Source organism: Dasypus novemcinctus, chromosome 5, assembly GCF_030445035.2.
Source record: "Dasypus novemcinctus isolate mDasNov1 chromosome 5, mDasNov1.1.hap2, whole genome shotgun sequence".
NCBI classification, from domain to species: Eukaryota; Metazoa; Chordata; class Mammalia; order Cingulata; family Dasypodidae; genus Dasypus; species Dasypus novemcinctus.
In genome coordinates, this window is record NC_080677.1 from 65,967,416 (window position 1) to 65,983,722 (window position 16,307).

The 16,307-nt window shown below is 40.1% G+C and overlaps 1 protein-coding gene across 3 annotated transcripts in view; it reads left to right on the forward strand.

Annotated features, from left to right (window-relative positions):
* ABCB1 (ATP binding cassette subfamily B member 1) overlaps nucleotides 1–15,226 on the forward strand; it is a 290,971-nt gene extending 275,745 nt beyond the window's left edge. For all 3 annotated transcript variants that reach the window (XM_071215181.1, XM_058297072.2, XM_058297071.1), the window contains exons 24-28: nucleotides 1,983–2,139; nucleotides 2,602–2,799; nucleotides 9,565–9,771; nucleotides 12,302–12,448; nucleotides 13,300–15,226. In XM_071215181.1, the coding sequence (XP_071071282.1) occupies nucleotides 1,983–2,139; nucleotides 2,602–2,799; nucleotides 9,565–9,771; nucleotides 12,302–12,448; nucleotides 13,300–13,503 (913 nt within the window). In that variant the 3' untranslated portion in view covers nucleotides 13,504–15,226. The remainder of the gene's footprint in view (nucleotides 1–1,982; nucleotides 2,140–2,601; nucleotides 2,800–9,564; nucleotides 9,772–12,301; nucleotides 12,449–13,299) is intronic.
* Nucleotides 15,227–16,307: the final 1,081 nt, after the last annotated feature.

Sequence of the window (16,307 nt, forward strand, 5' to 3'; positions counted from 1 at the left end):
GAAGGGCTTTCTCAGTGGGGCAGCTAAGTACAGGGTTTGGAGTACTAAATTCTGCATACACTAGGGAATTCCTGGATACATTTGCTTTCCTTGACAATAGAAGAACAGTTGAAAATTCAAAATTGGAGAAATTCATCAGTGATAAAAGGAAAAATTTAGATTGCTGTTAATGCAGAAAATTGTGTCTTGGTCAGAGGAAGGCAGTCCTGGACTTAAACTTCTAAAGAACGCAGATATGTAGTTTGGTAGTGTAATCTTTCTGAGCTTCTGCATTTGGTAATGAGTACGATTCTGCCTTTATTAGCATGATGTAATTAGTAGCAATAGAGAACAAACCAGTTTTCCATTTAAACCAGAATCATATATGCTTAGAAATATAGTATGTTAGTATAATATTTCTGTTACCCCTAGGCATTGACTTGTATGTGCATTTATAGTTTTTCAGGATGATCCCAAAAGAAAATTTAAAAATTTCACTTATCATATGTGTGGCAAATGATAGGCAGGAGCTATTTATGGTTACACCTAACCTTTAAAAGATTAAAACCACGTATCACTGGGCCTTGGGTGTTTGATTAAATAATTCTTTGATATATTACTTTTTTCCAAGGTAATCATTGAATTTATGAAACTTGCTGACAGTCCTACAGTTAGGTTTGGAAAATCAGTCTTCTAAGAAAAGACAAGGGTGACTTATCTGAAGAGAAGTCCATTTGAAAAAGATTCCACATGTTTAAAAGATTACAAACCCAATATTATCTATTGGTGTGATATAGGTAGAGCTGTTTTTTTAAAACCTGAAGGGATCATATACAACATTAACACAGGCGTAGAGTCCTGAGGAAAGAAAATGATGGAGTCGCAGCATTCTGAGAGTATTTCTAAGTATTATTTGGTTCCAGGCCTGCTGTTTAAAAAAGTACATTGATAAATGTGCCCAAGGAAAGGGTAGCCGGACTGGCAAGAGTGAAAGGAGTTAGCAGTGAGGCAAAGGACCTTTTTATTGGTATTTGAGTATTTGAAGGACAGAGCAAAAGGAAACAGAATTTTCCTCAATATGAAAAAACTTCTTAAAAATATAAATACTTGGTCAAAAAACTTGCTACTTCCTGAAACAGGATGAACACCAGTGTAGAAGTGTCCGGTACAAACACTGAAAGAGAGTTAGACTTGATAGCCTACCAAGTCCTTCCCAACTTTTGAAGCTGCTGTGGTTCCCATGTCATAGATTACAAACATTGATTTATCTTGACATGATAACTAGGTGTGTAAGGAACTTTCCCTTCACTGCACAGCTCAGTTTTTCTAAGAATCTTATAATTCCATCGTCACTGACTGTATCTGTTTTTTATTGCCACAATAATGCCGTGTAGCCAACATCCACTAAACTTCAGTGACATAAATTGATAAGCATTTACTTAGGCCCACTAGTCTACAGGTCATCTAGGCAGTTCTTATGATATGAGTTGGGCATAGCTGATTTCAGCTGGACTCACCGATACGTCTACAGCAAGCCACGACCTAGCTGGCTGGGACCTACTCAGCCTTCCTATGTGTATCTTTCGTCCTCCAGAAGGCTAGCCTATGCTTGGTCTCATGTTCTAAGAGAGAGAGAGAGCACAAAGCATGCAGAATCTCCTGAGGCATAGGCAACGGTCACGTCCACCACATCCTGCTGGCCAAAACAAGTCACCAGGCCAGCCCAGTCTCAAAGGGTAGGAAAATAAACTCATTAAGTAGAAGAGCTGCAAAAGTTGCACTGCAAAGGGGGTAAGGGAACAGAGTAGGGTGGAAAGAAAAAGAGACCATTTTGTGATCAATCTACTACACTGATACAACTTACAAGGAAAAAGTGTGTGTTTTATGTTTCATCTCGTTTTGTAATTATTTGGAGTAATGCTCTCTGCTTGCACAAGTGCCAACTTCCTTACACCATGGTCATAACTCTATGCACGTTTTGCCTTTTTTCTTTTTTTTTGCAGGGTATTTTCAGCTATTGTCTTTGGTGCCATGGCAGTTGGGCAAGTCAGTTCCTTTGCCCCCGACTATGCCAAAGCCAAAGTGTCAGCAGCCCACATCATCATGATCATTGAAAAAATCCCTCTAATCGATAGCTATAGCACGGAAGGCCTGAAGCCAGTGAGTTTGATTTTTTGATTAAATGGTCTGCTCCTAACTCCTGAAGGAGGAAAGTATTGTTAGAGGAAATATAATAATATCTGCACTTCTAAAATGTGCTGATAATAAAACAAAACTTACTGGATCATGGGTTCATTTTATTAAATGCCAGTAATATGTATCAACATCCAGTACTTTTGTATAAGAAAGTTACAGGGAGATGGGAATACTGCCCACTTTCTAAGCAAATCCTGTTAATCACATTTTATTATATGTAGTTACTCAATTATTGGAGAACAAATTTGAGTTATCATATTTGCATAATAACAATATGTGTTATAACATCACTGAGTCTTTTAGATCTTATGAAATTCTAGCTGATAGAAATGAAGCCCACATGGCCTGATACAAGTTCATAACCTTCTGACACCTGATGGTATTGCAGCAATCAAAGTTAATGTTGTGTTTTTGTTCTGATTTTAGGATAAGTTGGAAGGAAATGTGACATTTAATGAAGTCGTGTTCAACTACCCCACCCGGCCAGACATCCCCGTGCTTCAGGGGCTGAGCCTCAAGGTGAAGAAGGGACAGACACTGGCCCTGGTGGGCAGCAGTGGCTGCGGGAAGAGCACAGTGGTCCAGCTCCTTGAGCGGTTCTACGACCCCTTGGGTGGAACAGTGGTGAGTGTACTTTCACAACCACCTCATTTCAAGGTTTTGCCTCATCTAAATGCCTCTGTGTATTTAACTTTTGATGATAAGTCATGCTTTTTCAAACCATTAAACAATAGCCCTGGTTAGATCAAGACTGACATCCAGCGGCGGACTTGGCCCAGTGGTTAGGGCGTCCGTCTACCACATGGGAGTTCTGCAGTTCCCATGTGGAGCTGGCCCATGCGCAGTGCTGATGCGTGCAAGGAGTGCCCTGCCATGCAGAGGTGTCCCCACATAGGGGAGCCCCATGTGCAAGTAGTGCGCCCCATAAGGAGAGCCGCCCAGCGCGAAAGAAAGTGCAGCCTGCCTAAGAATGGCGCCACCCACATGGAGAAATGACACAACAAGATGACGCAGTAAAAAAGAAACACAGATTCCCATGCCGCTGACAACAACAGAAGCAGACAAAGAAGATGCAGCAAATAGACACAGAGAACAGACAACCAGGGTAGGGGGTAAGAGGAGAGAAATAAATCATAAAAATTAAAAAAAAAAAAAAAAAAAAGACTGACATCCTAGAGGTGGCCACCAAGCTGTGTCATCTGCCCGTCAACTTCTCCCACCTCTCTCAACACTGCCCCTCAGCCTTCTATTGGAGCAGCCAGTCTTCTTACCAACCCACCTCTCATGCTTTGGTTAGGTTTCAGCTTACATGGGAGGAGCCAACAATAAATATGAAGTAGCCAGAAAACTAGAAAGGGCACTAAAAGAGAGAGGTGAGACAGCAGCCAAGGGTGGAGAGTGTTTCAGGAAGGAAAGGGTATCAGCGATGACACCTGCTATGAAGAACTAGGGTAGCATGAGGACTGAGAAAACCTGAAGGGATTTGGTGATTAAAGGCTATTTCTGGCATTTTAAAGCAGTCTCAGTGAAGTGATGGTGGTAGAAAACAGTTTAGCAAGAAGAGATGGTTAGCAGAGGAAAAGGAGAGTTAAGCAAGTGTTGATTGTCAAGAATATCAAAGATGAAAGAAAGGCAAATAAGAATAATAGCTTGAGTGGGGAGGCAGAGTCCAGAGAAATTTTTCAGGAGGAAGAATCTTGAGCATTTTTATGACTGAGGATGCAACAAAACCATTGATGGTTAGAACATGTTGAAATCACTTTCTAAGGAAAAGAAGTGAGATAAACAAATTTGGGAGGTAGATAAAGAATTTGGAGGCATTTCCTTTTGTTTCCTGAAATAAAAGGGTAAATAAAGGGTTCATTCCTTCAACAAAACTTTGAGTGCCTGTCAGGGACTGTGTTATGTAATTGGGATGAGATAGGCGCCTTGAAAGGAGAAGTGAAATTTTTAAATGACTATAATGGGGAAGAGGAAAAGAATCAAACCGGGAAGGAGAGGAATTTGGAGCAAGAGATTTTCATTATGTAGGCATTTAGTTACTGGTCATACTTAGGGGTGCTATTCAAAATATTTAACAACTTGTATTGCATGAGCACCAATGAATCAGAAGGGACACCTGCTCAGTACAGTTTGTCTGATGCAGACTGGCTCCATATGGGTCCTGGTTGCATTAGAGACTCAAGAGGAAATAGAATTTTCAGGCTGTAGTACAGAGCTCTTTTATTTCTCCAAGGCAATCACCATTTCTCATAAATATTTTTATTGTATTTAGACAGTTATGCCTTGACGCAACTCAATTCTTTAACAGCTACATAAGCCTTGTTCCTTATTCCTACTACCTTGTTCTATATTTTTTTGTGAATTTTTTGAGAATTCTGACTTTGTTTCAATTTTGAGGTCAAAGTTTGAACAAGGGATTCTAAATGAAGACCTTGCTGACACATGAAGAAATTAGATGAAGAAATGTTAACTTTCACACACTAGTTATGGTTCTCAACATGTTTATAAGCAGTGTGTTGAATATTGCACTAGAACAAGGCATACGGTAAGGTTATTACCCTCAGACTTTAAATGAGGAGATGGGGTACATACATATTGTTGTATCACATCCATCATTGTTCATTGTCAAATGAGTTACATAGCACAGAGGTCCTGTAGGACTTCAGGAGAGAGACTTCCATGAGTTAGATTAAAGAAGGATGTAGGCCTAGTGCTGGTTCTTAATGGATAAAAAATATTTGCAAAAGCGTTTACAGTCAGTAAGGCATTGCATGCAAGAGAACACTTTGATAAGCAATTAGTTCAGAATAAAGTATATAGGCCAGTCTACATACTGGCCTATGTTAGAGTGGTGGCTCTCAAACTTCATCATTATAACTCATTTTGGAAGGACAAAAAATATCTCATCACCTTTCTACCACTCTCATAATCACTTTCCAATGAGGGGAAAAAAATCTTTGTGATAACGTAGCATTGGAGTTGAAAACAGCAACAACAGTAAATAGTACAAAAATATACAAGAAGAAAATAAAAATAGAGTTTAATGATTTACAAATACATAGACATAAAAGAGCATAATTAAGAACATGGACAATAGCAGTTATGGTTTGGTGTGCAGTTATGGTTCGGTGAGAGAAACAGAAACGACCCCAGGTATGTCAAATAAATAAATATTTAATATAGGGGATTATGTGCCTTCAAAATCATTGGAAGGCTGAAAGAATGGAAATTAAGGGGGTTTCTCCTGGACTTTCAAATCACAGCACTGCAGCTGTGATCCTGTGACCAAGGAAGCTACAGAAAATTATGCCAGTGTCACACAGCTGTTATACACCTAAGAGACCAAGACTAGAGTTTGGCTGCTGCAAAACTCCTGCCAAGAATGTAGTAAAGGGAAATTGGCTTCTGCCTTCTGGATGTCACAGAGTGCATCTTACTGGTAGAACCTAAATTACTTCCCAAACCAAGGGAGTCTGGGAAATAGGTTTTAGCTTTCTAGTCCCTTGATATATGGAACTGCAGAGACACAGATGGAGATGGAAATGAATTCTGAGTGCATAGGACAGTATCCATCAAGACAACACTGATAATGCACTGACAAAGGGTCCTTTTGCATCCCATTGCAAGAATAATCATTATCTGTTCCCTATGTGTTTGCACGAGTGCTTTGAAATACTGCTGAGTGTTATCCAGCAGCCAGACTTCTTTAGCATAAGTGTCCCCAAGAATCTCTAGTAAAGGGGTCAAGCTTGGCTTATAAACTCAACCAGGGGCCCTGAATCATATTTTGAGAAACATTGACCTGGAGTGGTGGTCCTCAAACTTGGTGTGTGTCAGAATGACCTTGGGAGCTGATAAAGAACCCAGCCACCCTCCTGGCTCATTCAAATACATTAGCATCTGACCCTTGAATATTACAGTTTTCCAGGTGATTCTGGTGCCAACCATAGTTTGAGAACCACTGAATTGGTAAATTTGAAGAAAGAGGTTTAGGTTAAATTGTAGAGTTTTGAAAAATGAAGCTACAGAATTATGATGAGGAGAAGATCCAAGTTTTTGTGGAACCTGAAGGTTATACAACTCTAGGGACAAAGAAAATAATGCAAACTTATCAATAAAAAATTAGGCATGAAAGTGAATATATACTTTGAATGCAATAAAAGTCACAACAAAATACTGGAGCCTTGAAGATTCTGATTCCTTCCCTCAGTGATTGCTTTAGGCAGTTTACCACAAATGCTGACATGGAAGAGTTTCCTGACTCCAGCCTGGCTTCTCTCCCCACACATACCACGGTCAGCTGCCAGCATTTGATTCATCCCCTGACCTTCCCTTCCTTCCTTCTCTGAGACATCCCTTTAGGATATAGTTATAAACCTGTTGTCATTGTCTGTGTGTGACCCAGTCAGTGCCTGAGCCAGGATGGGGACTTTCCTATTTTGAGGAAAGATGGAAAATCCATTTCTGTTTTGAGATTTTACGTATGTGACCACAACCCAACCTACAGTGTTAAATCCTATCCTGCTCCCCCTGCTCCCCCTGCCCCCACCAGGTTACTAACTATGTGGCCCTGAGCAAGTTACTGAATATAGCTCTTGTTCTTATCTGTAAATTGGGGGTTAAAATATCACCTGCCTCAAAAAGGATGTTTTGAAGATTAACCAATAGAATGCAGGAGAAATGTTTATCACAGAGCCTAGAAGAGAGTCAGTGCTCAATTCATCTATATTATTATTTCAGAGTAAATAATATAGAGAGAATAATATATATTTAGCTTTTGACTATTTGTGCTAATAAAGGGAAGTGGTAGACTTAATTTAAACTAGATATAGCTAGTCATTTTAATTTGACTTTGCATTATTCTCTTAGCAATATATTTACTTTCTCAGTTAGGTTTTTGAGTACTTTCCACCAATCCCCAGAGTTCCTTCATCTTCTCTACTCTTCTTTTTTTTTTTTTTTTTAAAGATTTATTTATTTATTTAATTTCCCCCCCTCCCCTGGTTGTCTGTTCTTGGTGTCTATTTGCTGCGTCTTGTTTCTTTGTCCGCTTCTGTTGTCGTCAGCGGCACGGGAAGTGTGGGCGGCGCCATTCCTGGGCAGGCTGCACTTTCTTTTCACGCTGGGCGGCTTTCCTCACGGGCGCACTCCTTGCGTGTGGGGCTCCCCCACACGGGGGACACCCTTGCGTGGCACGGCACTCCTTGCGCGCATCAGCACTGCCCATGGCCAGCTCCACACGGGTCAAGGAGGCCCAGGGTTTGAACCACGGACCTCCCATATGGTAGACGGACGCCCTAACCACTGGGCCAAAGTCCGTTTCCCTACTCTTCAACCTCATCCCTTCCTCACCCAAAAAAAGCTCTGCTTTTATCTGTTTTACATTCTGGTCTTCTAAACATGTTTCCCCAGGAGAAAGGATTCTTTAGCTAACACAAGTTTTAACTAGCTTGCAATTCTATGGTATTATGTTGGGATAAGCAGGCCCAAGCGTGTTATATTCAGTGTGATGGGGAAACTCATTAAAACTTGCTGAGATAATTTAGATTCGTCTGTGATTGATTAGTTAGGCAGTGTCTGTTCTCCCCTAGGGATATAAGTGTGGGGAAAAAATCTTTAAAAACCCAATCCCCTTCTTTTCTCAGATTTCCATTTCTCAAGTATAGCATTCTAACAAAATTTTCTGTTTAGCCATAACCTTGTATGTTTTTTTCCTTACTTCTCTCCACCCTCTCTCTACTTTCTCCCTTCACTTATTATCACTGAAAGGAAGCCTGGAGCATAGATGCTCACAAGAGTCTCCATGGCAACTGAGCTTGGTACTAACAAGGTCACAACTCTGCTTTCCATCCCTGCAACAGTCAGTTTCACAGACAGAAGCTCTGTTCCTGCAGCAGAGATTGTATCTTACCTCTGGCTCTCTGGGTACCTCTGGGAGACAGCCAGCCACACAGGACACAGTGAGATGTATGGCTCAGCACCCACTCACCACCACTGCTGGGTAAGCAGCTCCGAGCATACAACCTGTGTGATGCTGAGTCACTGGTGTCCCCTCCAGAGGTAACAATCAGTTCTCTCACTTGAGTGCCAGAATTCTGTTGCAGCACAGATCTACTGGGGAGATATACTGGCATCAGAGGGTAAAGATTTTTATGAGCAAACCTGTTAAGGGGCACTCCCTGGGCCTCTGCAGGATTATCTAGGAAATCAGATGACTAAAGAAAGGGCATCCTCTCCCCTGACTCTGCATCCCAGATGCATCCATTGCACACACATGCAGTTAATAGGCTGGCAGTTCTGAGACTTGCTCAGTGCCCAGCACTGTGCTAAGTGAAATACACACATGTCGACTCGAGTTTTGGGATTATCACCACTCCTATTTTACATTCAAGGAAAATGTCTTAGAAAAATTAATTCACTTCGCCAAGATGACTAATGAAGATCCGGTACCCTCCCTTCCACATCCACTTCTACTCCATTTAACCTCTGTACCTGGTCTCTAAATGCCTGAACCTGCCGAACTGAGGTCAGGTCAGAAACCTGGCATACCCAACTCTTACGAGGTCATCATTGTTATTTATTTCCATTCTAATCCTGGCCACTTTTCTAGTGAGAAATTGAGACATAAGCCTGACTGTGCCAGGAGAACCCCCATGACTCTGATGCATTGTTTTAGTCTCCTGTGCCTGCTGTAACAAATTACCACAAACAACTCCGTGTTGCTGTAAGCCACTAATGTCTTATAGTTCTGGAGGTCAGAAGGCCAAGATGGGTCTACTGAGCTAAAATCCGGGTGTTGGCAGAGATACATTCCTTCTAGAGGCTCTAAAGAGAATTCATTGCCGTGCCTTTTCCAATTTCCAGAAACCACCTGCATTCCTTGGCTTATGGCCCTTTCCCCCTTCTTGAAAGGTAGCAATGGCCTGTCGAGTGTCTCTCACATCGCATCATCCTGACACTGACATCTCTTGTCTCCCTCTTCCCCATTTACGAATTCTTGTGATTACACTGGGCCCACCTGGATAATCCGGGATAATCTCATTTGAAGGTCATCTGGTTAGCAGCCTTAATTCCATCTGCAGCCTTGCCATGTAACCTAACATACTGTCACATTCTGGAGATTAGGACACAGACATCCTTGGTGGTAGGATGCATCCTTCTGCCTACCACATGCATATATTAGAAACTACAGTTAAAAGAAAACACGGCAGTTCCTCAAATCTTACAATTACGACCTTGATCACTTAACCTTAAACCAAACAAAGAACCAAATTTTCCTCAGTCTGACAGTAACTTGGCAATTTTAAGGTATTAAGTAACAATACTCATTTTGCTAAATGCAAAGCATGCTTGCTCTGAAGCTGATCTGTGAACTGTTGTTTTCAGCTAATTGATGGAAAAGAAATAAAGCACCTGAATATCCAGTGGCTCCGTGCCCACTTGGGCATTGTGTCCCAGGAGCCCATCCTGTTTGACTGCAGCATTGCCGAGAACATCGCCTACGGAAACAACAGCCGGGCCGTGTCCCAGGAGGAGATCGTGCGGGCTGCCAAGGAGGCCAACATACATCAGTTCATCGAGATGCTGCCAGAAGTGAGTCTCCCGATAGGAGCCGCAGGAGCATGGGGCGGCCTCCCAGCCTATAGTTTGCTCTCTAAAGGGCCGACTTTTCAAAGTGAAGAGAAATTAACATCCAACATGCACCCCCACCTGTAGGCAAGCACATGACCACGTTTTTTGAAATGACTTGATGTTACATTTACCTTATCATTAGATTCCTGTGAAAGGATCAAACTGTTGGATCTGGGTTTAGGGAAGAGAAATATTTCTGGGACATTTCTCCAGCTCAGAAGCTTATAGGCTTGAGGCCCCATGTCCCTCAGACCTAGGGAAAAGTTGTATGTGTGTGGGGGACCTTCCCCTTCAAGCCAGGCACAGGGCCTGCCGGCAAGTCCAGATCTCCTCCTAAGGATTTGCTGCTTCTGATCCCGGCCCCACTTCTCTCCTGCTGTCCATTCTGCCTCCTGGCAGCTAGAGCTCCCCAAGCCTCAAATCTCACTCTGTGTAGTCAGGCCAAGCCCGAGAGCTGGACCCATGCTGGACAGAAAGCTCTCTCTGAATGGAGCGGAGCCCCTCCGAGTGGCCTGCTAGGGTATGATCACTCACCACCATGCCCTTCACTGTTATCTCGTGTGTCCTCTAAATGCCTGGGAAGGCTCGTGCATCACTGGAACCACTCACTCATAGGTCCCTGTAATTGCAGTGCCACTCTATCTAGCTAGTTTCCCATCCCCTTCCATCGTCAGCAGTTATGCTTATTGTAAGGAAATTCCCTGTAAGAAAATAAAGCCCAGTAGGCAATCTCCTGGGAAAGACAGCAATACTAGTGGTCCTAACTCCTTCCTAGGCCTCACCTTTTCCTCAGGGTCTTCTTTGGATCACTGCGGCCACCACATTGCAGGCCCCTGTAAGGGCATTACCCACCCCTCAGCCCCAAACACTCAAGCCCAACTTTGGATAATTAACCCTTCTAGAGGCTGGAACAATCAAAACCCAAATCTCCAACCTCCTTTGCTAATGACGAGGGCAGTGGTTCATTTGGGCATGGGCCAGCAAGGCAGCCTCACCTGGGAGCTTATTAAAAATGCAAATTTTCAGGTTCTCCCCCAGACCTGCTCAACCTGAGAAACTTTGGAGGTGGAGCCCAGTGAGCTGTGTTTCAACAGGCCTTCAATGCTGCTGCAGGCTAATGTTTGAGAACCAGGTGTGCTAGGGATTAGCAAAGGACAAAAACAGAAAGTAGCTATTACCTGTCTTAAGGCTACCTTGCCCAGCTGGCATTTTTCCATCCCAGGGACTTCTCCTCTCTGGCTCCATCCATCCCCCAGAGCATATCTGTGGAGGTTGTGGCTCTTCCTCAGTACCTAGATAGCAGATAGGAGGCAAAACTCCCCTAACTCCTGGTTCCTGTCTGTGGACCCACTTCTTCTGAGTGATTAATGCCAGGATTTAAACCTCACCGTTTAGGAGGTGCGGCTGATTACCTCCTTCCTACAAGTTTCCAGCCCTGCCTTTGCCTGACTCAGCTGGTCATCCATTCCAGTACAGCCTAGGAACCCCCGCATTCACAAAGAGTCGCACACCTGGTGCTCCTGCCTTCTGAGGTGCCCACTGCTCTGGGATGGAGCCAGTCCCCTGCATCTGCCAGAGCCTCTCCTGGGGTCCCCTCACACCATCTCTGGGTGAAGACTTGGGTCTGAGTGCCAAAAAACTAGCAATGTCATTATTAGCAAATAAAATTGACAATGGAACATGAATTTGAAAGTTAAAACTCTGGGTGTTAGAAGCCCAGAGTTTAACTAAAATTTCAGCATGGCAAGACCCTGAAACTATGGTAGTATCTTTTTCTAGGTTATAAATGCTAATACATCACATTTCTGCTCTCTTCCACCTGCCCTTTAATTCCTGTCCCTATCGTCATCCTTAATATTTACTGACAATTAGAGACTGGGAGAAAAAATACCTGAGGAATTTTGGAATAATCTAAAAACAAAAAAAAAGGAGATTTCAGTTTTCAAAAATAGGTATCAAAATTGAATTCCTTAGCATCCATTAATATTGTTTATGTATTGGAGACAGCTCTGTAAAAACCGACTCTGAAAGGCTAGAATCCCAAGAGCACTTTCCTTCCTCACTTACAAGCAACGAAGAGAGCGCCACCTGCTGGTTAGAAATAAAACGCACCTCGCTTATTTTATTATATGCAGCTTAGTCAGATCAAATTTTCTTCCTCCTACTAATCCATGTCCCAAATATAATAAAACCAAAAAACTGAAAGAGACTAATGTGGCAGCCATGTTCTTCCTCATAAAAGTATTGCCATTTTCACATTAAAATACACTTTTAAGACCCAAACCTTTATTTCCAGAACAGTGATTAACCCTGCCATTTAGAGCTTTTTTTTTCTTTTCTTTAACTCTCCATGAATCCATTCTTGGCTTCTGAACTGAAATATTGTTTGCATATGTGTAAATATTTATCGTATTTTCTGTAAGAAAATGGTTTAGTAGGACTTTATTATCTGTTCTCCTTTTCATAATTAAAAAAAAATTCCTATTTGCAGAAATACAACACCAGGGTGGGAGACAAAGGAACTCAGCTCTCTGGTGGCCAGAAACAGCGCATTGCCATAGCTCGCGCGCTGGTTAGACAGCCTCATATTTTGCTATTGGATGAAGCTACATCAGCTTTGGATACAGAAAGTGAAAAGGTAAAGATTTAAATTGGCCTCATTCACCTTTGAATCGGTTGTCCTTAGGTTTAAATTTATGTTTTTATCTTCCATAGTAGAGTCCAAACCTTAGCCAGATAAATTGATTATACTCATGTCAATTTTCAGTATAATTCAATATAATTTAAACAGCTTACAGTAGCTGTAACTCCAGAGAACTAAGATGGCACAAGGCAAATTAGTCTTATAGTGCTCATGCTAAATAAAAATAGCCCTTCATCACTTTGAATTGACCTAAGAATCTGCATTCAGGAGGCATATTTCCTGGTTCTACTGGCAGCATCAACCAGTAGCCACATGAAAAGGGGGAAGGCAAGACAATCTCAAAATCTGGCTGTGTCTTAAGGTAAATATTGGCAATCATTTTCAGTTTGAGAAAAGGCTGAGTGCTCAGATATATGTGAAAGACAGATTGAGCTTGTAAAAAGGAAGAGGGGCCATCAGCCATTCTGAGATGCTCTCTATCTTTAAAAGTACCAATTTTCGAGAAGCCTGTGTTGTCTTTGTTCAGGCTTCCTGATTTGCTGGAGAGCTGGCTAACAGGCTGGTTGGGCACATTAGTAAATGTTTTAAAATGATTTAATGGGCTGTATTTACCACCATAACTTTGAGGATAGATAATTCCTGCTTCAGAACGGATTCGAACTATGATTCAGTTATTTTGTTATGACAGATCCCTCACTTTCTAAAATCTATGTTCTATTTCACTGTTGTCATTGTAAAAGAAGGATCTGTTGGAGAAATTAATCATGGGACTTGTTATGGAGGAGGAATTAAAGAGGGAGAACTACTTTTATTAGATATAATTTGTGTAATTAATTACTGAACAGGTTGTCCAAGAAGCCCTGGACAAAGCCAGAGAAGGCCGCACCTGCATTGTGATCGCTCACCGCCTCTCCACCATCCAGAACGCAGACGTAATAGTTGTGTTTCAGAATGGCAAAATCAAGGAGCATGGCACACATCAACAGCTGCTGGCTCAGAAGGGCATCTATTTTTCAATGGTCAGTGTCCAGGCTGGAGCAAAGCGCTAAGGAACTGTTAATATATGAAATGTTAAATATATTTTAATATTTGTATTTAACAATGGCATTTAATCAAAGTTAAAAAACAAGCACCTATTGGAAAAAGTATGTAGAGTTACCTGTTTAACACTTCCTGCCACTATTGAAGAGCATTCCACCAAGTTCAGGGACTTCAGAGACTTCATAATTAAAAGAAAAGAAAGACATCATAATTGAATGGGGAAAAATAATGGTTTTAATTGCAGTATAAAATTTATCCAAGAAGGTAGATTTTTAAAAATATGCAGTTTTGTTTCTATTTTCTCACTTGTACTACAACTGATTGCTTACTAAAAGGTTTTAGAAGTAGCAAAAAGTAGTGAAATGTTTGTATACAAGTACCTATAATAAAACTAAATCTTTATATGACTGGATTCATCTTAGCCAAAATGTCTGTGAATGTGTCATCTCCTAGTTGGAATATGGTAGATAATTTCTGCTTTGAAAAGGGGGGGGGGATGCCTCTTTAAACACACCCATTAATTTTTGTGGAATTGGTTAAATAGTTAAATAATTCCTGTTCTGTATGATTTTTCACTTTTGGTCATACATAACCATCTGGCTTCATTCTTGTACTTGATCCTGCTGATTCAAGAATTTCCACCTTATGATGGCTCTCAAACTGACCACAGATCAAAAACAACATTTTTGTGGTGTGGAGTATAGCATGGGATGCACAATTGTGAAGTATATTACTCCGATATGTATTAAGTATTTTGTATTGCTCTTATAAAGGGCTCTTAAAAGATTTAATATTTTGCACTTTAAAAAATACAACTACTGTTTTTCTGTTTTGATAATGACTTATTTCCCCCAAATTGGTCTTTTCCCAAGTTTATCCTTCTGTTTTGCTGATGTTTAAAATGTCTTGCGAGTTTAAGTACATCATCACACAAACATGGAAAAAGGAAAAAGTGCCCTATCCTGAAAAAGGAAAAAGCATCATATCCCAAGGAAAGATACTCTGACTACAATTTTTTTAAAAAAGTAGCCAGAAGCACTATAAACAAGATTAAAAGTCACAAATTGGGAGCAAATTTTGCTGTATTTATTTTTAAATATTGATATCCTTAATACTTATTTAAAATTTAAGAAGAAAAAAAAAACATCATCTCCAAGGAAAATGACATGATCAAATAATTACAAAGAAGAAATTCATGAAAAAGAAATGTGGATTAAAACAAGATTCACCTTTGGAAATAAATAGAAATGGTGAAAGCATATCGTGGTATTTATAACAAGCGTAACTATGATATGGGTATGACTGTGGTTGAAAGGGAAAGTCTAAGATCAAGTGTACTGCAAGAAGGAAAGCTAAGTGCTATAATATGGGGCTGTATAAGAGAGTAAAACCTCATGTAAAACAGGAATATGGGTGATACTGCATATATAAGACTATTTTTTAAAAATATAAATACAAATATCCTAAAGAGAAGGAAAAAGAATAGCTGCTACATATGGCAAGGGGAACATAGAGAGACTGAGAGGTGATGAGTTATATTTGTTTGCTTTTTGTTTATTATTATTATTATTATTATTATTATTATTACTGGAATAATGAAAGTACTCCAAGAATATTTGAAGTGATAAATGCACAAATACATGGTTACACTGAATACTGTTGATTGTACACTTTGGATGGATTTATGCTTTATTAATATGTATCAATAAAATTGATTTTTAAAAAGTGCAAGATTTGCTTTTATCCTTAGCAACTTGACAATGAACAAAAGGACAACTAATCTCTAGTTTGGGCACTCCTTGTTGATTAACTTAGTGGTTGGTATTAATAGCCTCAATCATTGTTTGGCAATGTAAATTAAAAGTTTTTAAAATGTGCTTATCCTTTGATAGCAATTCCAATTCTAGGAATTCAATTAAGAGATGCATAATAGGATGTTTATTTTAGCATTATTTATCATTTTGGAAACAATCTATTATTTAATAGTAAAAAAGTATTCATTAAATTTTGGTGCAGTCACAAAATGGAATACTATACAATCGTTAAAATTAAAATGTAGAAGAATATTACCAAACCAGATCATTTCGTGTAAAGAAAAATTGATTGCCAAATTGTATGAACAAAATGGTAGCTTTTATGTTAAAGATATTATGTATAAATATATAGGAAAAATAGTAGGGAGAGCCACTAAGATAAACTAGTTGGAAATAATTTTTTTTTTCAGATTTTATTTTCTGAGCTTTCAGATTTATAATTTTGTATGTTTTTAAGGTTTTAAAAAAGTGCACTTCTAGAAAATTTAGGAAAATTCATACAAACAGTGTCACTCTTGGTTACATTTCACAAAGACAGTGGTTTTTTTCTTAATTGCTAGAAGAAATTCACTACATATGACTTTGCCTTTGAAAAAAATTCTTAGGTATTGATAAAAAAATAATAAAATTACCTTCTTTTAGTTATTTTCACAATCCAGGTCTTATAAATAATGTTCAGGTCTGAAATTCTGTGGGTTGTATTCATTGACTCCAACTGAACCATGTTTCCCTCTATTTACTGTTTTGCTCTGGGTGGAATCTCATGAGGTGGAACTCCTCACAGGGGCCTCCTGCATTCTCTGCCCCCATAAACTGTCACTGCTTAAAAGGCTGGCAGGGAAGCAGCTCTTCATCATCTTCATGTTCCTCAGTTTTCCCTTATGGAGTCAGTTACCACACCTGTGAATACAAATGCAGGAAACCATTTTAGTGCAAGTAAAGTCTCACTCAAATATCTGTCCAGCATTATTTTTTAGCACTCTTACACTTGATCATTT